Source organism: Procambarus clarkii, chromosome 38, assembly GCF_040958095.1.
Source record: "Procambarus clarkii isolate CNS0578487 chromosome 38, FALCON_Pclarkii_2.0, whole genome shotgun sequence".
Lineage (NCBI taxonomy): Eukaryota > Metazoa > Arthropoda > Malacostraca > Decapoda > Cambaridae > Procambarus > Procambarus clarkii.
In genome coordinates this window covers 17,624,025-17,651,660 of record NC_091187.1, presented here as the reverse complement: position 1 = coordinate 17,651,660, position 27,636 = coordinate 17,624,025, and the positions used below count along the sequence as shown (strand labels likewise).

Here is a 27,636-nt window from a genome sequence, read left to right as displayed (position 1 = left end):
CTATCACTCCCAGAGGCTCCTCCACCACCGTGTTATTAGGTCAGGTCCACTGGGGAACTGACCTCGCTTCCTCCAAACCCAAATCAGTCGGAGATCGACATGACTTCTTGGGAAATCGAGTTAGAAAGATAGGGAGCAAGTGAGGCGAAGAACATGGGGGTAATAGGATGAAAGACATTGTTCCATTCATGGATAGACGGACTATGCTGATGGCAATCTGATTCCATGTAATTCTTCCCTTAGCCATTTCGATGCCTATTTTGGCGTCGTTATTCTGACGACGTTGATACGTACAGGATCAAGGCCGATGCTATTCCCGATGATATAGGTGGATATTTATACAGCATTAACACCTTCTTGTATTCCTTAAGTCTCTGTCCTTAAGTCTCTCTGTGTAAGATATCCAAATGAATTTTGGATACAGATATCCAGCAACATTTCCACCAAAGAGGATAAACAGAAGAGGAAACACAAGTTTTCTCACAGTTCATGGCTGAGAATGTCTATTGGAGTCACTTTTGGCAACCATGGAGAATGACACATTATTGGTTCAAATAATATTATTTTTATTGATTTAGAAAGTAATATGTTTTCAGCATGATTATATATATATATATATATATATATATATATATATATATATATATATATATATATATATATATATATATATTCAGAAGCACAACCAACGTAATCCGATATCCGAAATTCAACATTTCGAGGTTTGAAATATTCCCTTAAAAATTATAAATGTAAAAATTATACAATCAGAAGAAATCATATATTTCAACTCATTTTATGTATGATTTCCTACAGGGCCTAAGAGTATTAACATTTTTCACAATAAATATATACATATTTCTATTTAATTTACGTTCCCAGGGGTGAGGTATTTAAATTATAAATGTTGTCATTAACACAGGTTTATGATACACAATTACAGGAAGTTATATAGAAGACGTTCAGACCGTCTAACTAGTATTGCACCGAATATCTCTCTGGGAATACCTCAGCATGTCCATATGTAATTCAAGAAGACCTGGCAAGTGTTGGTTTATTATTGGGCAATTATAATCATCCATGCAAAATATTGTAATGCATAAATAGAATTAACAAAAATAATTACTCAATTTGTTGAATAGATTTGGAAGTATATTTGCCGAAGCTTTGTAAGTTTTATATATGACTGTTAGTAGGGACCATAAGCTTCGATATGTATCACCCAGAGTAGTCTTGTGGGGCTCCCACGTGAACTTACATATAAATATTAGAAAAAACAGTATGCAAAAGGGGAGTGGTGGGGTTAAAGAGCATAAAACCTGCATTGTTATGAAACATAAATTCCCTTCTAAATTTTTAACTATCTTTTTCTCTGAGGCTATGAGTCAAATTTCCATGTATATATATTATTTATGACAGAATGGGTTAGAGCATTGATTCTAGCACGAATCTTCTCTATATACCTTATGCTCTACTGCACTTGAGAAAGGAGTTTAACAAATAAACTCTCCAAAAGTTAATTTTTACAGTTGAATATGTCATGATGCTGAAATACGAGTTTCAATAAACCTGTAAACATTCTTCCGAATTAGAGATGAAGTTATATAAGTTAGCTTCAGCAACCGGATATATAACCAAAAGGATGAAGTGAATTAATATATCATGTTGCTCAAAAGTCCTTATACAGTTTGCTTCCTTCCTAAGTTATTTGATGGCTGGGACCCTGTACTGTGTATTCTGCCTTGGTGTTGAAGGTGGTATAGTGTACCCAAGTGTTAGCAGGCTGTGATTGTTTGATACATAGTGGCTTAGAGATGTCTAATCTACTGATGTTGTAGCTGTCGATTATATTTTCGGAATGTCTCTAGTGATGATCTGGTTGAGTGTAGGAATTACATGTTCTTAGATGGAGCCTTGTGTTTGGGGCATTTTGAGGGGCTGTGATATCAAAATATAGGGATGACAACAATATATGATATCACTGGGATAACAGTCCTTGAAACGGAACTCTACCAGGAATTATAATTAAATGTTATCAGAAAACCGTTATTACAATTATTAACTTGTTGTCTAGTTTAGTTCAATGTTTTCTATATATTGCTGTGAGTAAATATATTCCGTGATTCGTGAGAAAGGGAAGTCTATATCAAATATTCTCGTGATATTATAGCTTGTAGGGCAGGAAGGGAAGGATAGGATGATGCTGCGAGCGAAGACGTTTTGTTCGTCACGGGTAACGAGGCAGTTCGCAAACACAATGGCCTGTCGTCACGCGCAGGGCGTTCTCTGCTGGATTGAATGTAGGTTCATGGGCAAGAAGGAAGTAGGTGATGGTAAACTGGTGTGTCTAGGCTAATATGTGGTCACGAAGGAAGGGAGGAGGTGTAAGTGTGATCGGAAGCAGAGAGAGAGAGAGAGAGAGAGAGAGAGAGAGGTTCAGAAAAACGAAGTTGAAGAGACATGTAACGTTAAGAATTAATGATAAAAGTTATGAGAAAGGTTATGAACCAACAAAAAAATAGTTAATAAACTGGTACGGAAGGGTAAATAGATATAGTGTGTGAGAAGAACATGTTCACTTATGCAAGCACTGACAATAATTTCGAGAACATAAATTTAGAAAATTCATTTATTCTCTCTCTCTCTCCCCCTCCCCCCCCCCCCCCCCCCCCCCCCCCACCCCCCTCTCTCTCTCTCCCCCCCCCCCTCCCCCCCCCCCTCTCTCTCTCTCTCCCCCCCCCCTCTCTCTCTCTCTCTCTCTCTCTCTCCCCCCCCCCTCCGCCCCCCCCTCCCCCCCCTCTCTCTCTCTCTTCTTACCTGTAACTGTAATTCTTTTTCCCCAATAGTGCATGTGTTCTACCGATAAATGACGAAAACAATTAAGTGTAAACATATCAAATTTCCTCCTTACGGAAAACTTAAATCATTACCCTAAAATTCTTTGCCTGTTCCCTCGGGCCCATGACAAACGCAACCCACCAAGTCACTCCAATAAAGCACAAATTTCTACGTGTATTTACATATATTTTGTTGGTAAATTGGAGATGTTCCTTGAGGAATATTCCTGCAGTGAACGTCACATAATATCATATGACAAAGATGAAGCCTGAGCTTCGTAGGAGAGGAACACTAAAGCTTCATACACATAATGAGGAGAAGGAAGGAAAGTTATGAGAAGAGAGAAGCATCGAGGGGAGAAGGAAGGAAAGTTAGAAGAAGAGAGAAGCATCGAGGGGAGAAGGAAGGAAAGTTAGAAGAAGAGAGAAGCATCGAGGGGAGAAGGAAGGAAAGTTATGAGAAGAGAGAAGCATCGAGGGGAGAAGGAAGGAAAGTTATGAGAAGAGAGAAGCATCGAGGGGAGAAGGAAGGAAAGTTAGAAGAAGAGAGAAGCATCGAGGGGAGAAGGAAGGAAAGTTATGAGAAGAGAGAAGCATCGAGGGGAGAAGGAAGGAAAGTTATGAGAAGAGAGAAGCATCGAGGGGAGAAGGAAGGAAAGTTATGAGAAGAGAGAAGCATCGAGGGGAGAAGGAAGGAAAGTTAGAAGAAGAGAGAAGCATCGAGGGGAGAAGGAAGGAAAGTTAGAAGAAGAGAGAAGCATCGAGGGGAGAAGGAAGGAAAGTTATGAGAAGAGAGAAGCATCGAGGGGAGAAGGAAGGAAAGTTATGAGAAGAGAGAAGCATCGAGGGGAGAAGGAAGGAAAGTTAGAAGAAGAGAGAAGCATCGAGGGGAGAAGGAAGGAAAGTTATGAGAAGAGAGAAGCATCGAGGGGAGAAGGAAGGAAAGTTAGAAGAAGAGAGAAGCATCGAGGGGAGAAGGAAGGAAAGTTAGAAGAAGAGAGAAGCATCGAGGGGAGAAGGAAGGAAAGTTAGGAGAAGAGAGAAGCATCGAGGGGATCGAGGAAGAACAGGAGAAAGGAGATTGTGGGTAAAGAAGGACATAGTAGGAGGAAAGAATAGTGTCTAGAGGCAACCCATCATCCAGTTTAGATAGAATATATTGTGACGATCGTCAACAGTCACGAATTCGTTGTACTTAGCTTTTAGATAGTAGTATACTGACTAGTAAGGAATTATCTTAAAATAAATGCAGCTATAACATAAACTTATATATTCCTGGTCCTAGTATATCACACGTATGTACTAGTAAGCCTCATATATCATGGATTAGGCCTAGGGGGGGGGGAGGAGATTAGATTGCTTTAGTTTGTCAACGCAACACAAGTAAAAAAAAATCCTGTTTGTCCAACTCAATAATTCAGATTTCTACTTTCTAATTTCGTTTTACGTCGGTAGGTATATATATATATATATATATATATATATATATATATATATATATATATATATATATATATATGTACAAAGGTCCTCATCGTCACCGCAAGCACTACCAAAACAGGAGGATGAGCTGGTAGAGGAGACTTTGGATACTGAAAAACACGAGAGAGGAAAGTGAGTAGAGAAGAGTGATGGGAAGAGAGAAGTTAACACAAAAATTAACAAAGCGTAACAAATAGGGAAGAATAGTAAGTAAAATAAGAAGAGTGATGAAGAGCAAGAGGGAATAAAGTGAAACAGAATGATTAGGGAAAGTGTGGGACTGGGAGCAAAAAAAGAAATTGAAGAACGTCTTAAAAACAGGAATGTTGTCAGAAAAGAATGTGGGGGGATTGAGAGGAAGAAGAACACAAATACCAGTTGGTGGGAAATGTGATCCTGTTTTATTACCCCTTCATCTTGAGTGTGTGTGTGTGTGTGTGTGTGTGTGTGTGTGTGTGTGTGTGTGTGTGTGTGTGTGTGTGTGTGTGTGTGTGTGTGTGTGTGTGTTCCGGAAGAGTTCAAATTATGACATTTTCGTCAGAAAAGCCCCAACATCTATGGGACGACTTAAAGCATGCTCCACCACAGCCCCAACATCTATAGGACGGCTGAAAGCATGCTCCACCACAGCCCCAACATCTATAGGACGACTGAAAGCATGCTCCACCACAGTCCCAAACTCTACAGGACGGCTGTAATTCCTATCTCTGTAACGTGGAGGCCCTCTGCCGTGTTGCCCTTGGTCGACAAGGTTATCACCGATCAATATGGTTCGCACGATCTATAAACAGCATAGTTCCAAAGAACAGCACGAAAGATAAAAAAAAAGAGGTTTAATAAAACCATTAAAATGGGCCTTTGATACTTCCAATTGCCTAATTCAGATAGACAGTCTGAAGTTATTATCGTATTAATCCCTATAACGTTCCCGGGAAGGGATTACATTATATTCCCAGAAGAACGGCAGACAGCTGGTGTGAAACTACACGTGCCTGGTTTATTGGGAAGTAGAGACAGTAATAAAAAATTGGGAATTGGGCCAATTGGGTAAATTTTCATGTTAAATAGATCGGACGATTCTTGGGACAAGAGTAATCTCAAACGAAATGGATTCCATGTTCAAAGAACACAAACGAGATGTGTTCCGTGTTCATAGGAAACAAACGAGATGTGTTCCGTGTTCCTAAAACTAATTAGATCTCCAGGAGCTGAAAGATACCTGTTACAGTCTAAGGATCGAGTGGGCACCGGCCTCCCCTATATCCTAAGCTTCCGAGCAACGCGAGAAAAATCACTATCACTATACATTAAATTGTTTAATTATACCCGATAATAATAAATATAACACCAAATATAGCATAAATTGGGTGTTGGGAGAATAAAATTAATAGTAAGACTTGAGAAAGAGGAGATGCTTACAACGACTAGCATTCTCCTCTCTTAAGACTCTAGGCTCTCAGTCTGACAGCTCTGTCCTCTCCCTCCTTAAAGAAATTCTCATTAATCACACCATTCAGGTCTTCGTATGGCTCGTTACGCCACTATTCTCCAAAATTCGCACCGTTCCTTTGTTTGTCCCAAGCCACTTGGGCTGGACGGTAGAGCGACGGGCTCGCTTCATGCAGGTCGGCGTTCAATCCGTTCAGAAGTGGTTGGGGACCAGTTCTTTTCCCCCCGTCCCATCCCAAATCCTTATCCTGACCCCTTCTCAGTGCTATATAGTCGTAATGGCTTGGCGCTTTTTTTCTTAATAATTTCCTCCCTCTGTAGACTACATTCGGTAATGCAGTTCAGCGGTAGCACAAAGGGTTCATACTCTGAATACACCTGCAAGAAAAACTACTAAATTTAGTTTTTTCTGCTTTCGTGGCTTGCGAAAAGAGGATGGAAAGGAGAAGGAGTGGAGGTAATTAAAGTAGGAGAAGGAGAAGGAGGAGAGTAAAGAGTGAAGGAAAAGGAGGTAGAAGGGAAGGAGTTGTGAAGGAGAGAACAAACCGTCTTTCAACATAAAAGGGCCAACTTTGGGAAGATAGTTTAAAACCATTCTTCTCTCTGCTGCTTAAACGCACTGTTGTGTGTGTGAGGGGGGGGGGGAAGAAAGGGCAGGCAGGGTGCGCTCGGCCACTTAAGGAAGCGTGCAGAATTATACACCCCATTAAGGGTGAAACAATTCACCCTTAATGGGGTATATAATTCTGCATGTTGCTGCACCTTTCACTCATTTGTCAAGGTTAAAGAAAAACAATCTTGCCCCTTTGTTTACACAAACACTCTGAGTTCCTCATTTTTGTGCTAATGTTTGCTCGTTGATAATTAAACCTTGAACTTAAAGTCAGAACTTCACCTCATACTTTATCAAACTTTTCTGAATTTATAATAAGTCTAAAGGTAAGCTAGATTTGGACTGGCAGGAATTTATATAATATCTTCTTTCAAAATCACGATGGTTTGGAAACAAATGGGATATTCGCGATTCATATTTTTGTTTTAAGATGATTAAAACAGATTATCTCTTGAAGATTGGCACTAATGCGTTATGAACAGACACGCTTATACGTAAAAAAAAAACGTATTTTTCAAGTTTGCAACATGTAAAACACATTTATTTACATGTTTGCAACAGTTTTTACATACTTGCAACAATTGTAAACATGTGTTTTTACATGTTTGCAACTTTACTAATGAGTCCAACGAAAAGTGTTTTTGCAATGTATTTTTGAAATGTGTGTTTTTTAATCCAATAATATAGGAAATTATAAGATTAAAAGTTGTTGTTGTTGTTTTGGTTGTGTTTAGGAAGGAGTTGGGGAGTGATTCAATAATGGATATATGGGTTTATTACGCAATTACCATTCAGTCATGTTTGGGATAACTGTTTTGTCACACGGCGGGTTTTTAAATTAGAGAAAAGTAATGGGGTGTTTAAGATGTTATTGTTTCATATAGCGTTAAGTACAAGTACACGACCAAGTGTACTTGTTACAAACAAGTACACGGCCGGCGTCAACAAGTACGCTTGTCGTGTATTTGATTTTTTATGGTTTATTTTGTACTAGTTGCTACCACTTGGGCTGGACGGTACCGTGACGGTCTCGCTTCATGCAGATCGGTGTTTAATCCCCGACCGTCCAAGTGGTTGGGCACCATTCCTTCCCCCCCCCCCCGTCCCATCCTAGATCCTTATCCTTACCCTTTCTAAGTGCTATATAACCATAATGGCTTTCGCTTTCCCACGGGAGACATCTCCCGTCACGCAGGGTGCAGTCGCACCTCCACAGATCTCCAGTATCAGCTCTTGATACTGGTAATGGCTCAAAAGGGCCACCACTTACGAGCTATTCTTGCCCGTGCCACCTTTTGGGTGGCTTAATCTTCATCAATCAATCAATCAATCGCTTTCCCTTGATAATTCCTTCCTTCCTTGTACTAGTCGCTGCGTGTGCTATTGCTGCGACAATTGTTCATTTTCGTAATAAACATGATGCTGGCTATTATCTTGATCTTGTCTTGTCGAGGATGCTGCGTGTATCTGGGTTGACTAACTTGCATAAGAATCATCTATCCGGCCACGAGAGATTCTATAAAAAACAATGTTCAACTATATTCATTTTTCGTCCTGTGGGATCTTGAACAAATATAAAATGTGGTTCTCATATCTCCAGCTATAACGTTTCTCTCTCTCTGGAGGCTGGTAAACATAATTTTTAGAATTGTGTAAGTGTAAGTTGTTAATGATGATAAGAAAACTTATCACGAGTATCATCTCAAAATGTCATCGTTGATGAGGTGTTTGGATTGATTCCTTCGTGATTGTGAAACTCTCAAATCTGGCGACAGTGTTCGCTCTGTCTGGCCGTCTTCACACAGCTGCGAACTGAAGAGCAAGTTTAATTGGTGTCTGGCTCTCTTGGTGCTTGGATTTGGGTATTCATAATTCCTTCCCTGCTGCTCGGAGCTTGCTGCGCTCGATGACTCTTAGTTGGTATATGTTTGGTTTACTGCATGGTTGTGTGCGTGTGTGTGTGTGTGTGTGTGTGTGTGTGTGTGTGTGTGTGTGTGTGTGTGTGTGTGTGTGTGTGTGTGTGTGTTTGTTTGTATTCACCTAGGTGTGCGTGCGGAGGTTGAGCTCTGGCTCTTTGGTCCCTCCAATGTGTGTGTGTGTGTGTGTGTGTGTGTGTGTGTGTGTGTGTGTGTGTGTGTGTGTGTGTGTGTGTGTGTGTGTGTGTGTGTGTGTGTGTGTGTGCATAATTACCTGAGTGCAATTAACTAAGTGTAGTTACAGGTTGAGAGTGGTGTCCCGTCGTGGAGTCCCGTCTTCCCAGTACTCTTTGTCGTATAACGCTTTGAGTGCACAGTATGTGTGTTCCTTTACTGTTTGCCTGTACTATTTATGCCTACAGGATCGAGCTATTAGCTCTTGAACCCCACTTTTCCTCTCAGTAGGTTGCCTAATGTACTCACTCCTAACCTATTTTCTTCTATCAAGGTAAGCTACTCTGGCCTGGGACGTACACTAATACCTGTCCGTGGAACATGAAGTGATATTCGTCCGTAAGACTTGGGAGAATGTTTGTCCGTGATATTTGGTAGCCTGCTCATACCTAATATATGGCAAAATACGTTTTCAACTGTGGTCGAATACTCATCCGTGGAGTTTAGAGAAATTTCGTCCGTGGGGCGTAGAGAAATCTCGTCCGTAGCTGTTAGAGAAGCCTCGTCCATGGGGAGCTTAGACAAATTTCGTCCGTGGGGCTTGGAAAAACCTCGTCCGTGAGGGCTTAGAAAAACCTCGTCCTTGGGATTTGAAAAATACACATTCGAAAGACGTTCTAACACCACTGAAAATATGTGTCCACAGAACACATTCTCTCCCCCATTAAACCATATCTTCACCACCAGCAGCGTACGATGAGCTGCGCCAGTACACAAAATTCGAGCCGACGGTAACAATAAATTGAGAGCAGGTTCAACGCAACAACATTAATAAAAACCTTTACCTTCTACACGCAAAAGCGAACATTGTGTCAAACATGTGAGAAAACACAGATAATTAACATGATGTATATCAATACATGCCTCATACACATTAGGGCCCAGACCTGGGATGAACTTGAGGATTCAGAATCACTTTTAATTGGGAAGTTTTTCGTGATGGAGAGGTATGTTGTCTCTTCAAGTTTTCCTTTTTGCTTTCACAGATTATTGCAGGTTTGTCTCGATAATGAAAATGTGAGTTTAAAACTGACACTCGTCCGCGAACACTAGACAATTCGTCGCATTTTATAGTCTCGACGTTTAGAGAATATGTCGGTTTGTTCCATTCTCAAGAAATGGACAATCGCTGGTGATTGTTATGTCTACTGTTATAGCAATCCACGTTAGCTGCATTCCAGCAGCAGAATCCACACACTCACTTGGAATCCTTAAGAACATTTGAATATTGAAAGGTTTTTATTTGAAGCACTGAGTCTCAGTAAATACGCTAACAATATTTAATAACAGGAAACTACTAATAACAGAGGGAATTTATCGATTTAAAAAAATTCCAGCTGTAATGAAGGCATTCGCAAACCTCACCAATACCCAAAAGAGCGACCACACTAACACAAACTCAACCAATATACCCATACCCAGAACCAACCCAAACCCACAACCAAACCAGCCCAAATCCATTCCAAAAACTGGCGTAAACCCACTTTCAAATCAGGTTAAACTCGCACACAAACCAATCAAACCCCACACCCAAAAGTGTTCCAAATTCACACCCAAATTACCACCAAACCACGTCCAAAAGCAGTTCAAACTTTCGCCCGAACCCAAAACGAACCCTCATATAATTTAGAGCAACTGAGTATATCTTTATAAAACACACCCCTTAAATCCCACTCTCTGTCGTGTTCATGTATTTTAAAATCACAAATTCTAACTGTACGAACAATACGTGAAGATGCTCTCTGATGGCCTGCAGACACCTGGTTGTCTTGCAAGAGTTCCGTGCAACAGCGAATGGAACAGTCCAGTACCTCAATTGGGACCTGAACCAGCGAAGTCGGGCCATAAAGCTTCAAGACGAATGCTACCAGACTGTTCGCAGTAATGGCTTCCTCCTATTGTTATGCCAAGCGGCAAAACACACAGTTAATATACCGCTTCTTGCCAGTACACAAACAGAATCCTCCCTTACTCTCTTCTCTCTCTCTCTCTCACCTGATTCTCCACTCGCTCTCTTCTCTCTCGTCAGCTTCTCTCCCACTCGATCTTTTCTCTCTCACAATCTTCTCCCACACTACACCTTCAAAATCATCTCACTCACTCGCTCGCTTATACCTTGCTGATCCTAATTATCTCCTTTCACTCTCTCTCTCTCTCTCTCTCTCTCTCTCTCTCTCTCTCTCTCTCTCTCTCTCTCTCTCTCTTTCCGTCTATCCTGCCCTCCATTATTGTCTTAGGTTTACACTAAAAAATCCTTCATTTGTTTAACATCAGTGTACCACGATAATGACAAATACCATTGTTGAGGAGAGGAAGCTCTTTAAGGGGTATTGAGGTAAACTTTGCCACTGGGGAGGATGCGCACTCGGTCACCCATCCAAAGGCGTTCTGAACCTCACTGAATGACGCGCAAAGGATCCGCCTGACCACACCATACAACATCAAAATCACACAATAGAAGACTAAGTCAAGGGTTTTCAATATATCAAAAATTTGTGAACGCCCAACACCGTCATTCATCATCTGAACCCAAAATCAAAATAATAACAATGATGATAATGATAAAATCCTCTTGGGCTGAGAGGTGGACGCGAACCTTCGAACTTCGAATATGCAGTCTCCGTGGTGTAGTGGTAAGACACTCGCCTGGCGTTCCGCGAGCTCTATGTCATGGGTTCGTATCCTGGCCGGGGAGGATTTACTGGGCGCAATTCCTTAACTGTAGCCTCTGTTTAACGCAACAGTAAAATGTGTACTTGGATGAAAAAACGATTCTTCGCGGCAGGGGATCGTATTCCAGGGACCATAGGATTAAGGACTTGCCCGAAACGCTACGCGTACTAGTGGCTGTACAAGAATGTAACAACTCTTGTATATATCTCAAAAAAAACAAGGCATTGCCAAGCCGCATGCTCTTCACCCTCATTGTGTGTGTTAATGATAATAATACAATATTGTCCGTCCAGTTAGACTAGAACAACAGCGGTACCTCTGACAGCACGGTGGTCGGAGTTCGACCCCCAGTGATCCAAATACTTGGGCATCGTTCCGTCATATCCCTCCCCATCGTTCTCATGTCCATTCCATGTGATATATATCCACTATGGCTAAGCTCTTTTTTCTGAAAATTATCCTACCTTTCGACTTTATCTTGGTACGACACAGGAACGACCACGCTTCGAGAAATTCAGTACGAGCCATGAAGTGGATTCGAACCTACACACTGGGTACTCCCAAGCAAACACCTTAGACCACTACACCATGACATGTACACCCAAACACAATGTCTTTAGACCCCTACACCACAACGACATCATTCTCCGGATATGTCGTCGTTAACCTTACCTTTCACCTCTTTCCTTGTACGACGCAGGTACGACCACGCCCTGCACGGCGACCAGCACGAACTGACGCCCTACTTCCAGGACTACGAGAATACCACCAACATCACCGCACAGCTCGGCTCCACCGCCTATCTCAACTGTCGAGTCAATAGACTTAGAGACAAGACGGTATGTGTCGTCTGCTTACGGTGTGTGTGTCGTGTGTGTGTCGTGTGTGTGTCGTGTGTGTGTGTCGTGTGTGTGTCGTGTGTGTGTGTCGTGTGTGTGTCGTGTGTGTGTCGTGTGTGTGTCGTGTGTGTGTCGTGTGTGTCGTGTGTGTGTCGTGTGTGTCGTGTGTGTGTCGTGTGTGTGTCGTGTATGTCGTGTCGTGTGTGTCGTGTGTGTCGTGTGTGTGTCGTGTGTGTGTCGTGTGTGTGTCGTGTGTGTGTCGTGTGTGTGTCGTGTGTGTCGTGTGTGTGTCGTGTATCCTCTTCATTGTGTTCTGTTTTCTAATGACGGTGTGGCCTGTGTATCCTCTACTGGTTGTGTATTTTGTATCCTCAAGTGGCAGTGTGTTCTATGCTCCTCTGTGTCCTCTAATGGCTTTTGTGTCCTATATGTCCTTCAGTGGTAGCGTGTCTCGGATCCCAATTTGTCTACCAGTGGTGGTGTGGACATTCCGGACACGGAATGTCCTACGTCCCATTGTATCCCTATGTTTCTTTCCTTAAGTTATTGTGTGTTGCAGGCGATGAGTCACAATAACGTGGCTGAAGTATGTTGACCAGACCACACACTAGAAATTGAAGGGACGACGACGTTTCGGTCCGTCCTGGACCATTCTCAATCGACTTGAGAATGGTCCAGGACGGACCGAAACGTCGTCGTCCCTTCAATTTCTAGTGTGTGGTCTGGTCAACTTATTGTGTGTTCCATTTATCTCTGGCTGTATCTTCAGGTATTTGTTAATTTGTATCAGAATATGTATCTCTGTGTATCTACCTGCCAGTCTTTAGTTCATCCTCTTTTCAAATAGTTTTTCCCTTCTTTTCATCTTCATATCTCCCTATTCTTCATCTTTTTGCAATTCTTCTGTTTTATAATCGTGAATTTCGTTCTCTTATTTTTGTCTCCTCTTTTCTCTTCGTGTATGTCTCCTTGAAGATTATTGGTTTGTTTGTTTCCTACTTCGATTATTAGTGTTATTGCATCTCATTTCGGTTATGGGTTTTATTTGGTTTCATTTTGTGTTTATATTCAAATATATCTTAATTATTTATTTACCATATTTAGCTAAGCATATCTCTCCACAGGTATCGTGGGTGAGGCGAGATGGAGAGAAGATTAAGCTTCTTACCTGGGGACTTCACACCTATAGCAACGACGCCAGGTAGGCCGGCGGTTATGCCAGGTAGGCCGGCGGTTTGTCAGGTAGGCCGGCGGTTATGCCAGCTAGGCCGGGGGACTCCAGGTATACCGTGTGTCTTCAGACAGGTCAGAAGCCGCCTGGCAGGCCGATGACCTCTAGGTTGACCAGAACAGGAGGCACAGAGGGGAAAGAAGATAGAAGTGAAGAAGCGAAAAGGGAAGAAGGAACGTACCGGATAAGAGGATAAGTGAATACAAGAGACTGGTGGTGAAAGAGAGAGTAGAGAGAAGGAAAAGAGGTTAAAAGGCATGAGAGAAGGGAGAGAGGGAGAGGAGGTAGAGATAGCTGTAACAAGAGGCATACGAGGAGGAGAGAGGAAGTGGTATTGATCATATTCTCTCCAGTCGTCGAACAGTGAAATACGAAGAGCTGTACAAGTAATGTGACCCAGATATATCTAATTCCAGGATTCATTTTCCATTCGGGATCCTGTACCACTGTAAATTAATTAATGCCAAAGGTTCACACACACACACACAATATATATATATATATATATATATATATATATATATATATATATATATATATATATATATATATATATATATATATATATTTATATTTAGGGGTACCACCACTGGTTTAATTAAAGGGACCCACATCCTCGAAGAAGAAAATAAATAGTGTTCAGAGAAGACATTGTGGATTCTCACTGAATACTTTAATCTTTTCCTCTCCTACCACCCCTATTATTTTTTTTTATTTGATTTTATTGCAATGCTACAGTTTACAGAAAACACACACTTATATAATAATATACCAATCAGTGTTCGAAGACCTCGTCCATATATATATATATATATATATATATATATATATATATATATATATATATATATATATATATATATATATATATATATATGTCGTACCTAATAGCCAGAACGCACTTCTCAGCCTACTATTCAAGGCCCGATTTGCCTAATAAGCCAAGTTTTCATGAATTAATGTTTTTTCGTCTACCTAACCTACCTAACCTAACCTAACCTAGCTTTTTTTGGCTACCTAACCTAACCTTACCTATAAATATAGGTTAGGTTAGGTTAGGTAGGGTTGGTTAGGTTCGGTCATATATCTACTTTAATTTTAACTCCAATAAAAAAAAATTGACCTCATACATAGAGAAAAAGGTTGCTTTATCATTTCATAAGAAAAAAATTATAGTAAATATATTAATTCAGGAAAACTTGGCTTATTAGGCAAATCGGGCCTTGAATAGTAGGCTGAGAAGTGAGTTCTGGCTACTAGGTACGACATATATATATATATATACATATATATATATATATATATATATATATATATATATATATATATATATATATATATATATATATATATATATATATATATATATATATATACACACACACATCTTAATGAACTATTTATAAATCACGACTTATTGCTCAATAACAGTAGTAAAACCGAAGGGGACAATGCTCAATGGCCTCAAGATGACCACAGAACTCTCCCTGAGAATTGACTTCTGATTTCATCTCCATTTAGTCTAAAAGAGTTATTTTTCATACCAAACTTATCTTCCCTCCAGGCCCCAGGCTTACCCGATTCTCCGTAACTAAGGAACTGATTAAAGGGACTATCATCGTACCTTCCTATCATCGAACCTCACTATTATACGCTGATAGGGAGCGGAAGTGCACCCTACCGGGCCCCTAAGTAAAGATGGTCCTCTAATAGGCAATGGGGCCCCCCTAAACCTAGCACAGATGACAATCTATTAAGCAGTGGCGAACCGGATCAGTACGTTGATGGGGACTGATACGATTACATATATAACTGAAGATTAGGATGATTATGAAAGGCTTTCGACTAAGGGCTGGGATTGTAAAGGGAGGAATGACCCGTACTTCAAATGGTATAAAAGGCGATTATGCCACAAATTTAAGGAAAGTATTTGGAATATGTTATGTGGGTTTATCCGTTCTTGCTACCCAGAAAAATAAAAATAAAAGAACTTTTATGGACGGAATAAAAGTGATAAAAAATATAACGAAAACTTTCACTGTCGTGTTCTCTTGGATGAGAAGTTTCTACACAGCGTATAAGAGATGCTTTTTTGTTTTGTTTTTACGTCAGAGGCGGAGTCGTGTGCCCACTCACCCTGAAGCTGCTATAGTGTTACATAAAAGTTATGATATATACAGACATAAAAAAAGCCTTTTTTAAAGTTTTTCTTAACAGTATATTATATATGTATGCAGTAATTTAATATATGTATTAAAGTATTATTTTCTCTATCTCTTTCTCTCTAAAAAATATAAATGTCCTTAAGAATTCAACCATTACAATTAATTCTCCATAGCTTATTATTCTTAAAAGGTTTTTCCCTTCTAAACTTCATTATTCCATAATATTATAACTTAAGGCATTGTTTTTTAACCTTTTCCGCGCCACTACTCGACTTCTCAGATACTCCCTAAACTTCGAGCATCCCAACAACTGGAAGCTGCAGATTAAGTACACGCAGCGACGGGATCAAGGAAGCTATGAGTGCCAGGTGTCCACGCATCCTCCTAAAGTCCTTTCGGTCAGACTAAATATTGTAGGTAAGTCCGATTTGGCGTCTCTAGTTTACTGTGTGTCTGAGCAAGTGATAAAGACTTCACAAATGGTCATTTTTTACTGCTTAATACGGGGCTTTTCTTAGTAATATGCTGTGGTCCAATAGTTGTATTTGGTGAGTACCTGAAATATAATTATCCACTTTCTTTCCTAGTATATCTTTGTATCTGTCTGTGTAGCACCCCAGGGTAGAGGGACCACTCCCACAACCCTGGGGTCAGTCTGTGTAACACTCAGGGCAGCCAACTTATCGAAGACAATACCAGTGTTGCATGGCTGACAGCCGCTTATCACCCTCTGGACCATTACGGACTTCGTGCGCGATTGGATAATTTTCCGTCAAATTTCAAGTCACGTGTCTCAAGCTGACCCATATTCCTGGACCCACAAACATTCAGAGGGTTGGAAAAGTCTAAACCAGCAATTTGTAGCCATCAAGTTACGAAATACCAGAACATTTCTTCTGCTGTAGATGTCGCCTTCTCCTAGTGTTATTATTTCAATCTAGCTAACTTAGCCAACCCATTTTTACTAGTAGATTTTATTGATAACCGGCGGTAACACTTTATAATAGTCTGAATTGGATAGTTATTACTTTACAAACCAGATACTGTCGAGTACTATTTCCCGGAAGTTATTTCTGACATTTCGTATCCTGCCGACACTCTGCAGTACATTTGTCAAGTTTGTCAACTGCAAACATTCAAAACAAAGAACGGAATAAATTCTGGTGACGTTACGACCATAACAAAGGAAGAAACTCACGCGATTCAGGTGACATCACGTCAGTAAGAAAGGAAGAGTGTCATGCAATTCACGTAACGCCACGTCAATAACCAAGGCAGGATCTTACGTGGTTCTTTTGGTGAGGTCAGTGCGTAAGATCTCTCTAATTCACCTGAGTAAGGAATTTGAAGTATTCATTTTGAGGTTTGTGTAGCACAGCGTTGAATGTCGTGCAAGAACAGAGTGATGGGGAGGATTTCGTGAATCTTTTGTATCCAAAGACACACTGTTCATTTGGTTTGACTAGAGGGAAAGAAAGTGAGGGAAAGAAGAGTTAGCTAAATAAAGTGAAAGGAAAAGGTGTTTCAGAGAGTGAGTGGAATAGGGGGTCGGATGAGGGAAGATAGAGAGGAGTTGAAAGAGAAAATAACTACCAGGAGAAAGGGCCAAGCCATTATGACTATATAGCACTTGGAAAGGGATCAGGATATGGATTTGGGACGAGGGGGAAGGAATGGTGCCCAACCACTTGGACATTCGGGGATTGAACACCACCCTGCATGAAGCGAGACCGTCGCTCTACCGTCCAGCCGAAGTGGTTGGGGGCGAGAAGAGTTGAAACAAATGACAAAGCAAGGGGGGGGATGAAAGAGGGGTTTAAGGAAGGAGAGTGTGGGAGGGGACGTAGGTGGAGAGATAGAGAGGCGATGGAAGAGGAGAGATGAGAGGGTTGGATACGAGGAAAGCGAGAGGAATTGAAGGAAAGGAAAACAATATGGGATAGGAGGAACTGGGAGGAGGAATGAGAAAGTAGGGGTTGAAAAATAAAACAGGGCGCACGCGCGCGCGCGCGTGTGTGTGTGTGTGTGTGTGTGTGTGTGTGTGTGTGTGTGTGTGTGGTGTGGTGTGAACTGGTAGTGGTGGAGGAGAATGTTACTACCTGCTATGAGTCCCAATTAGAGAGCAAAATAAAATATATACCCCGAAAAAAGGAAAAATATAGCAAAAATAGATATTATAAGCAAAAACAGATCAAGAATAGACAATAATGTAACCTACGAACCAAAGTAGAACATCAGAGAAAAAAGCGAGAAAGAGTAAAGAGAAAAGGAAGTGACCATCGACCAAAAGAAAAGGAGCGAGTCTCCCGGCAGGAATGGAAGTCAGTGAACGCGTCCAGAAACAATTCCAGGATCTTCAACGGCACTTTTCTAAAACATAATTTCCAAGGTAATAGCACCTGACGTTTTGAGGAGTCAGCTGTGATGTGTTAGGAGGATGTGTAGCCTCGTCCCAAGTCCTAAATGTTTCTCAGGTTTCAACCTAGGTGTCATACATACAATATATATATATATATATATATATATATATATATATATATATATATATATATATATATATATATATATATATATATATATGTCGTACCTAATAGCCAGAACGCACTTCTCAGCCTACTATGCAAGGCCCGATTTGCCAAATAAGCCAAGTTTTCGTGAATTAATTGTTTTTTGACTACCTAACCTACCTAACCTAACCTAACCTAACTTTTTCGGCTACCTAACCTAACCTAACCTAACCTATAAAGATAGGTTAGGTTCGGTACGGTTGGTTAGGTTCGGTCATATATCTACGTTAATTTTAACTCCAATAAAAAAAAATTGACCTAATACATAATGAAATGGGTAGCTTTATCATTTCATAAGAAAAAATTTAGAGAAAATATATTAATTCAGGAAAACTTGGCTTATTAGGCAAATCGGGACTTGCATAGTAGGCTGAGAAGTGCGTTCTGGCTACTAGGTACGACATATATATATATATATATATATATATATATATATATATATATATATATATATATATATATATATATATATATATATATATATATATATATATATATATATTTATTTATTTATTTATTTCTGTGTATACTTCTATTTACAAGTAAATTGTGATAGCTTCCTTTCAGATTCATACAACAAATTATTATGTATTTAATTTTATGCATTGTATTTTCAGGTCGACGAGAAACGTGGGGTTAAGTGCCATTAACTATTAGGTTGATATTCCTGTTTTCTAATACCAGTGACGACGTATCGATCCACCCTGAACGTTTATCATGTCGATAACAGTTTCGAGCATGATGAGGGTCCCAGGATGGACGAGACTCCCCTTCAATTGTATTTTCTTATATGTTGGTTAGGTCCTCTGTTTTCAGCCACGTTGTTGAGCAATACGAAAATACGATATTGTATACGAGCGAAAAGCGACGTTATTTGTAAGAGGAGAGGTTGTATACATTGTATGTTGTATGTATTGAGAGTTATTCTCTTCAGTAGAAAACACCCACACCAGTTGACGGTCCAGTATTGAGAGGCTCGAGTTTACCATTGAGATATTGCAAACATATTGAGTTTACAATTGCATTCGGTGCGAGAGGGGGTCAGTACTCATGTACATCACACAAGTGCTTCTTTTAACGTTGACGAGCTTTGAGAAACTCGAGAAAGTAAGCCAACCGAGAGGAAGATATGGGACAAAGAGGACCGAGAAATAGGGAGAGAGGTTTGATAAAGTGAATTAGTCAAGTCTGGAGACGAGTGATAATTTGGGACGAAGGGTGAGAAGTCGTGGTGTTGATTGGTAGGGTGACTGTATAGGGGGACCACAGGATTACGTGTACAGCGTGCTGTTCGCTCGGCCACCGGCTCCATTGGATCTTCCCTTGGAAGCTCCCTGTGTGTGTGTGTGTGTGAGTGAATTCACCTAGTTGTGCTTGCTTGGGGGGGGTTGAGCTGTGGCTCTTAGGTCCCGCAAGTACCAATGTGTGTATGTGTGTGTGTGTGTGTGTGTGTGTGTGTGTGTGTGTGTGTGTGTGTGTGTGTGTGTGTGTGTGTGTGTGTGTGTGTGTGTGTGTGTGTGTGTAATGCATATGTGTGCCTGCAGGATTGAGTTGCTAGCTCTTTGATCTTGTCTCTATAACTGTCAGTTGTCATATACATATGACTAGGACGTGCATTGCCTAACACCTTAATGACAAAGCGGCACTCCAGGAAAGGTCTTAAGTCCAAGTTAGACAGCAGCAGTTGGTGTCTCTGGAATTAAAGTCCTTATTAGTCCTTATTAAAGGATAAATAAGTCTCCTTATTAAAGGGTGGGGGTGGTTCAGGAGGTAGAGCTGCGGGCTGTTGTTTATGTGGCCGGGGATTCGAGGCTCTGTTGGTCCAAAGTGTGTATATATATATATATATATATATATATATATATATATATATATATATATATATATATATATATATATATATATATATATATATATATGAAACGATTTAGGCCCAAGGTCACGCGCTGGGAATGACGCCATTTGGCACAAACTCCTTACTAAATAATGTTGAAAAAAAATAAATGAAAGATGGGAGAGAATGCGTCTCAGCTTCAGCCGACTTGATAAATAGTAGTTCATGAAGTTACGAGACTGACACGCTAATTCATTACCCCCATCCCAGACTCCTGGCTGTGAATTACACATTGTACGTGGTAGGATTTGCCTTTGGTACGCTGGCTTTAACGTTCTTCCCTGAAGGGAATTTCTAGCTGTTTCTCCCTCTTTATTCCAGTTAATATTTAAAGTTTAACGAGCCTTGGCGCTCGTTTAACTGGAATATACAATGAAGTTTATTGAATTTTTGGATATAATTTTTGAACAAGCCTCACTGATCTTTTCCCCCCTTGTTTAAAATTTAAACAAAGTAATAACTCATGATGAAATTAAAAATCGCAAACGAGTTGTTAATTTCAGAGCTTGTTAAATTTTTAGCAATTAAGGGGTTATTTTCCCAAGATATTAACAGTTAATAAAGTTTTCCACTTGACTTGTGAATTATTCTCAGATTCTCTGCTCATGATTCTCGGTGATGTGTTGCATGACAGAGAGTTATTCTTTGTCAGGAGTACGGCAAAAGGCAGAGTTCACTATCGCAGACACTTTGTGTTAGTTGCTTTAGGGACAGTAGTAATAGGCATCCTACAGTCACGGGAGACAATGGAGATGGGCTCTGGTGGTCCAGGCAGAGGTGCCCAAGAGGGTACATACGGCCCTCTCCAGGGCACATAGCCAGGGTAGGTCTAAATGGATAATCTGTTGACCAGACCACACACTAGAAGTTGAAGGGACGACGACGTTTCGGTCCGTCCTGGACCATTCTCAAGTCGATTGTGTGATCGACTTGAGAATGGTCCAGGACGGACCGAAACGTCGTCGTCCCTTCAACTTCTAGTGTGTGGTCTGGTCAACATACTTCAGCCACGTTATTGTGACTCATCGCCTGATAATCTGTTATCCATTTATCATATAGATATGACTCGTACTAGCTCTATCTAGAAATCCAACATTCTGCTTGTAACTCATTTTGTATGTATGTACTTTTCCCTATATAAAAATTATTAGTATTATATTATTCTACTAGTTAGGTGACGGAGGATCACTCGGCTTCCTGTCCCCGCTTCTCACTAGCGGCCTCGATAAATCTTAATCCAGAATTCAACCGTTCAAGAATTTGTGAACTAGAAATTTTTATTGGGCGTTTTATATAATTATTAACTTGATGTAGTTAATGCGGTCAGCTTCTTGCTAGTTGGTTCTGGGTTCCATTACTGGGTATGGCGATTCATTTTGCGATATTTCTGTCCCACTTGAAATAAGAGTACATAGGAGTTTGTCGTCTTCTGGGGAATAGGGAATGGGTAATTGTTAGTTTAGTGAGATCTAGATAAGACGAAGAACCTTCTCCGATATGTGGTCCCGATATGTAGTCCCGATATGTGGTTCCGATATGTAGTCCCGATATGTGGTTCCGATATGTAGTCCCGATATGTGGTCCCGATATGTAGTCCCGATATGTGGTCCCGATATGTAGTCCCGATATGTAGTCCCGATATGTAGTGCACGGCATGTCATACAAACTCGACCAACTATCAACAGAAAATAAATTCCATATAAATACATGGATTTTTTTTAACGGAACTGGTATTAAATAATGAATTGTCAAATGACATTTTAGACATTTCGATGCCGTAACGGAGTTTAGTCTAATAAAAGGTTATTCAGCCTCTGTAAACATGGCAGTAAATTCTGAAATGAAGCAATTGTCATTTTGTGAGAGGAAAACTTAGGTTCCTCATCCTACAAAACAATGAGTTTATGCTTCACCAGTTAACCCTTTAAAATGGCCAATTTCTACTTCTTCATCCAAGTTTAACTTGTAATATTAACTTGTTCTTCCTCTTCTACCTGTGACGTTAAATTTCCTCACATTCATTTATTCATTTTAACTCAAAATTTACGGTTCTGTCCAACGTTAACAGCACTTCATTACCCCGAAGAAAATGTAATAAAAGTTAATTCAATTCAATAAAGAGTATCGTAAGCTAAGTGTCCCCTTATATGGATACATATATGTGTCAGTCCTGAAGAAAACACTTGTATGGACACACATATGTCCCTGCGAGTTATAGGGAAGCGGTGGGGGCCGGTGGCTGAGTGGACAGCACGCTGGACGCGTGATCCTATGGTCCCGGGTTCCGTTCCCGGCGCCGGCGAGAAACAATGGGCAGAGTTTCTTTCACCCTGAATGCCCTGTTACCTAACAGTAAATAGGTACCTAGGAGTTAATCAGCTGTCAGGGGCTGTTTCCTGGTTTGTGTGTGTGTGTGTGTGTGTGTGTGTGTGTGTGTGTGTGTGTGTGTGTGTGTGTGTGTGTGTGTGTGTGTGTGTGTGTGTGTGTGTGTGTGGTGTGGTGTGGAAAAAAAATAGTAGTTGGTAACAGTTGATTGACAGTTGAGAGGCGGGCCGAAAGAGCAGAGCTCAACCCCCCGCAAGCACAACTAGGTGAATACAACTAGATAAATACATAAACCCAGAGAGTATACATTGTTTCTTGGAGTATGTATAATGAGAGTTTACCCAAGTCATGATCATAGACCAAGATCTATGGTCATACTTAAAAGATACTTGCTGATTAGTCGGTTAACAAGTGGTATTACCCTATTAAACCTCCAAAGGATCACAGGGTTTAATCTCCACACCGAACCAATGGAAAACTATTGTTACATATTCCCAGCTATACATCACTCTTTTATGCGAGGAAAGCACAATAACCCTTAAAGAGGACCCTCCAAGATAGCTCTCTTCAAGATACCTTCAAACACAGCCCTCCAAGACGGGTTCTCCAAGAAAACTCTCCAGTTTTCTAATGATAGCTTAGCAAGTCAACTCCTTTTCCTGATCCCTTCCAAGTGCTACATAGTCGTAATGACTTGGCACTGTCTCCTAATAATTCCCATCACTTCTCCTTGACATCCCACCAAGGCAGCTCCTCAAGACAGATCTCTAAGAAATCCCTTTGTGACAGTTCTCCATAAAAATCTCTTCAAGACAAAGAGAACCTTACCTCCTCCAGAGCTACACCTCCCCCACCTCTCCAAGACAACACCTCGCCGCCCCCCCTTCCTCCAAGACAACACCTCGCTTTAGCAAAGGATAAAACGCAAGTCCCTCGCCATCTCCCTCTTCCTGTGGAGGAGGGGCTCGGGTCTGGCGGCGTCCCTCACAGGAAGGAGGTGGATCCTCTCCAGGGGGAGAAACAGATTGCCTCACTAACTTCACCACCTCCCCATCCTTAGCCTCCAGCCCTGGCACACAAGTTCCAGTTTTTCATGCACGGGTTATTTTCCGGGCATCTCACCCTCTTGGCCCCCCGCCAGTCCCGCCGAATACCGCGACGGGAATCAATAACTCCGCCTGGCCTCAGACTCTTCTTCCACACGCACGAGTACCAGCAACAGAAGGAGAAGAAGCAACAGCAGAAACAGGAGTAGCAAAAGTTGGAGCAGCAGCAGAAGGAGTACCTGCAACAGGACGATTAGAAGCAGCAGCAGAAGGAGTACCTGCAACAGGACGATTAGAAGCAGTAACATTAGTAGCAGCAACAGGAAGATTAGCAGCAACAACAGTAAGATTATCAACAGTAAGATTAGCAGCAGCAAAAGGAAGAGCTGCAGTAGCAGCAGCAGACGCATGTACAGAAGTACCATCAACAGCAGAAGTAGTAACACCAATAATAATACAGTCGTAGCAACAGCAGAATTAGTAACAGGAGCAGCAGAAGTAGTACAAACAGCAGCAGAAGTAATACCAGCAACAGCAGAAGTAGTCATACAGGGAAGCACATACAGTCACATCTCATCCGAGCAGGAGAGTCTGCATGTTTGGGTCAAGTTCATTAACTCTGCAGACAGAATGTCACAATATCGTGGCTGAAAATTTAGACACCCAACCTACACATCTGAAAATTTAGGAAGAGACGACATTTCATCAACTATGTTTCTAGTTAGATTTGCAGCTTCTTGAATTTTCTCTAACAACATCTCAAATTATATTTCCTAATAATTCATTATTAACATTTATTTTGCAAAAAAAATTGTGAAAGAGAACACATAATTATTGTTTATACATATTATGTCTTTGTAATGCAAATGTTTGCATGTTTTCGGACTTTTCACGTATGTAATCATGAATAGCTTAATGGCAAAGATAATTGGGTATTCCAAATGTTAATAATGTTTGCGTGGTATGAAATATAACGTGTGATTATTACTTTCATGACAATTTAAAGTGTAATTGGGGCATATTTGGATTTCATTAGGTGTCTTTTTTTAGAGGAGATTTGAATATTGTAAATGGTATAAATTATCTGCTCTTGACAAGGTTAAATTCAAATTTTAAATTATATATGGAAGACATATATTTGCGGCGAGGGGGAATAGTATGACCAGCATCTCCATTGTGTGTCATCATACAATGGCAAGTTCATCATGCAATGTCAAGTTCATCATGCTATCTTGGGTTCACCATACACTGTCAGCTTTAAACAATGTCAACTTCCCCACACAGTCTCAACTAAACTATACAATATGTTAATTTCATGCAATAACTCATCATTTTAACTCTGAGATATGGCAAGGTTTTATATGAGTGCACACACAGTTGAATTTGCAACAAGAATAAGCTTAGACTGAGGTGAGACAGATTCTGTCTCTCACAACAGGGTTTCTGATTTATTTAACAAATTATATGTAAAAATAAAAGCCGTGAGATCCCTGGATTGCTTCAAGCTTCAGTTGAACATATATTTCTCTAACAATCTTCAATACTTACTGACTGTATTTAGACATCTTCAGACCGTCTGCATTGATTTCTCCAACACACCCATCCCATATTCACCCACAAATCCTCCCTAAGTCTTTTCCCACATACACTCCTAATCTCTTCCTTTCCTGTCCACACACACACACACACACACACCCTTTTCCCATCTCCTCCCACCCTCTTTACGCCCGCCCTTCACTGTCTCTTCCATCCACACACACACACACACACACTTTTCCCACCTCCTCCCACCCTCTTTACGCCCGCCCTTCACTGTCTCTTCCATCCCTGACACAAACACTTTTCCCCTATTCTACTTCCATCCCCACATTCACTCTCCCCTAGTCGTCTCCTTCCCAGCCCAGACAAACTCTTCCTTCGTCTCTCGCTGCGCACGCACGCCTTTCCTCAGTCAATAAAACCAAATGTTTGCACCAAACATTCAGATCTGTCTTCAGAACATATGTTTTGATACTCAGTATCTGAATTTACTATTATTTAAACTAAAGCTAGCGTCTATGAACTAAGGGCTCAACATTTCACAGCCACAGACGTCGTAAAAGTGGGGGTTTTAGGGTCTTACCCCATTCACGGGGGGTACTAGGTGAAACCCAGGCCTAGTTAGACCTATACCGCTCTGGTGGACCTAGGTCCGAGTGAATGAAAAGTTATTATCCACTTTTATGTGGATAATAACCACATTAGTTAGTAAGCTAATGTTGGTTAGCAAATTATACAACTGGGGCGTGGATCACTTAGTACCTCAGTACTAAAGTGGTTCTCCAGGGAAGGCCTGAAGTCTCAACTGGTTACCAGTTGTGTATCTTAGAGATCCTTCCTTATTGTGGGTGTTCAGTAGCTTGAGCTACGAGCTACCCTCAGGCCTGTGGTTCGAGGCTCGTATGGCCAAAGTGAATTCAATTTTATTATCCAAGTTTATTGTGATTAGCTCAATATGTGTTTATAAATACATATAATAATATTTAGAGTAAACATATTCTTTAACTACAACTTTATTCCACGTGAAAAATATATTTTCGAAAGATTTTCGCTTTCCCGAAAATTGAAAGGTAAATCTAATACTACTTTTGGTAAATTAGGTTCTAAGTGGCTTATGTAAAGATTACCTCACAGTTTTATCATTAGTGTAAACCTCACTTAGGAAAATTTTGCATATTAGCAGCGTATTTTGAGGCAAAAGAATTTGTACATTTAAAAAATATAAATTCTAATTATTAATTTTTAATTTCAAAATATTATTCAATCTTAATGTTAATTGGAATGTTACTAACACTCTCATTATCATAAATCATCTTATGATAAAAATAACATTATTAAAGCGTTACGTGCTCAAGAATTTACATTTTGTATGTGATTTTTTTTTATTTTCTGCTTCTAAACAAAAAACTTGATTACAAGCAACACATTTCGTGTACAATAAAAATGGAGCTTTATTTTTTGCTCAACAACACACACATGTAAAACAATTTTTCTCTCTGAGAATATCACAATAACAGAGAGATTAGGGAGCTACTGATCTCAAATTATAAGGTTAACACCGCATGCTTAATGGATAACCTTACCCATTATATAAGAGACCAGAAGAACGCAATTCTCATTTATATATTGTTAATCGGACTTCAAATTGAGTTCAGAGTTAAAGATAACATGAACATTAGTATCTTTTATTAAGATATTAATAAATATAAAAGATAAAAGCATAATTTAATGCACGAAAAGTTAGCTTTAGTTCGTACTATAAGAATGTTGTCATATTGTTATATTGAGGAATAGGTGGGGTAGCCGGCGGTGCCCGTGTCTCTCTCCTTTTCTCCATTTTTCACCAAACCTTAACCTCTCACCTCTCCCAACTCTCTCGTACTTTCTTTCCACCTATAACCCCCACTTACTACCTCCCACCTCTCTTTTCTCTCTCTCCCGTTCACAACCTCCCTCTCTCTCTCTCCTCCCAAACCCACCCTTTTCATTTCTTCCACCTCTCTCCCATCTTCTCCATTCTCCCCCACCCCTCCCTCCAGTCCCCTATCTTTTCCTCTCGCTCTTCGCGTTTACTCAGCCTCCCTCATCTCTCCCCTTTACCCTGTCACCCTCTCCTCTTCTTTTTCCTCCTTATCCCCCTATTCTCCCTTCCCCTTTCTTCAACCCCACCTTCTCCTCTCTTTCCCAACTCTCCCCCTCTCTCTCTCTCTCTTTTATCACCCTATTCTTTAATAATGGTTTTCCTAACTCCAGTCTAAATCTATAGCAATAATTGTCTCTCTGTCTGTCTATCTGTCCAAGATTGGAGCTAGGCTCACTAAAATTTGCAGGAGGGATGGTCTGGGGTGCGGGAAAGACATAGGCTGGTCAGGGTCATCAAAATTCAAGAGGGACACAACGTACCACAGTCACATACTGACCCTCAATGGCTGATTTTGGCACTGGCCTTAAGCTACGCCTGGCTAAATATTTCAAACGCAAACATGTTACAGCAATTTTTGTATTGCAATGTTAACAATTATACACTGCTGTCGGGGAAAATTAAATAACAATTCTAGTGATCATACTTTGTCCATAGTAACATAAAACAGATGATACTCCCTCAGATTCAATTGCTTTCTCAAGTCCCCCCAAACTTTTCTCAACACCAAAGGGAAACTGCTATAATCTTTAATACTTCACACTGCTGGGCTACTCACACCACCCGCATGCCAATCGTAAACTATTATATTGCTTTTCGAAGAGAAACAAAGGCAAGCAGAACAATTTAGACAGAAAAGGAATGAAAAAAATAATGACAGACATACAGACAGATACAGAGGCAGA

General features: G+C 40.5%; 1 protein-coding gene across 1 annotated transcript in view; it reads left to right on the top strand.

The window, feature by feature from the left end:
- LOC123771896 (opioid-binding protein/cell adhesion molecule) overlaps nt 1-27,636 on the top strand; it is a 365,209-nt gene that overhangs the window by 306,176 nt on the left and 31,397 nt on the right. The window contains exons 4-6 of the mRNA XM_069337822.1: nt 11,905-12,043; nt 13,168-13,244; nt 15,720-15,856. Coding sequence (XP_069193923.1) covers nt 11,905-12,043; nt 13,168-13,244; nt 15,720-15,856 — 353 coding nt within the window. The remainder of the gene's footprint in view (nt 1-11,904; nt 12,044-13,167; nt 13,245-15,719; nt 15,857-27,636) is intronic.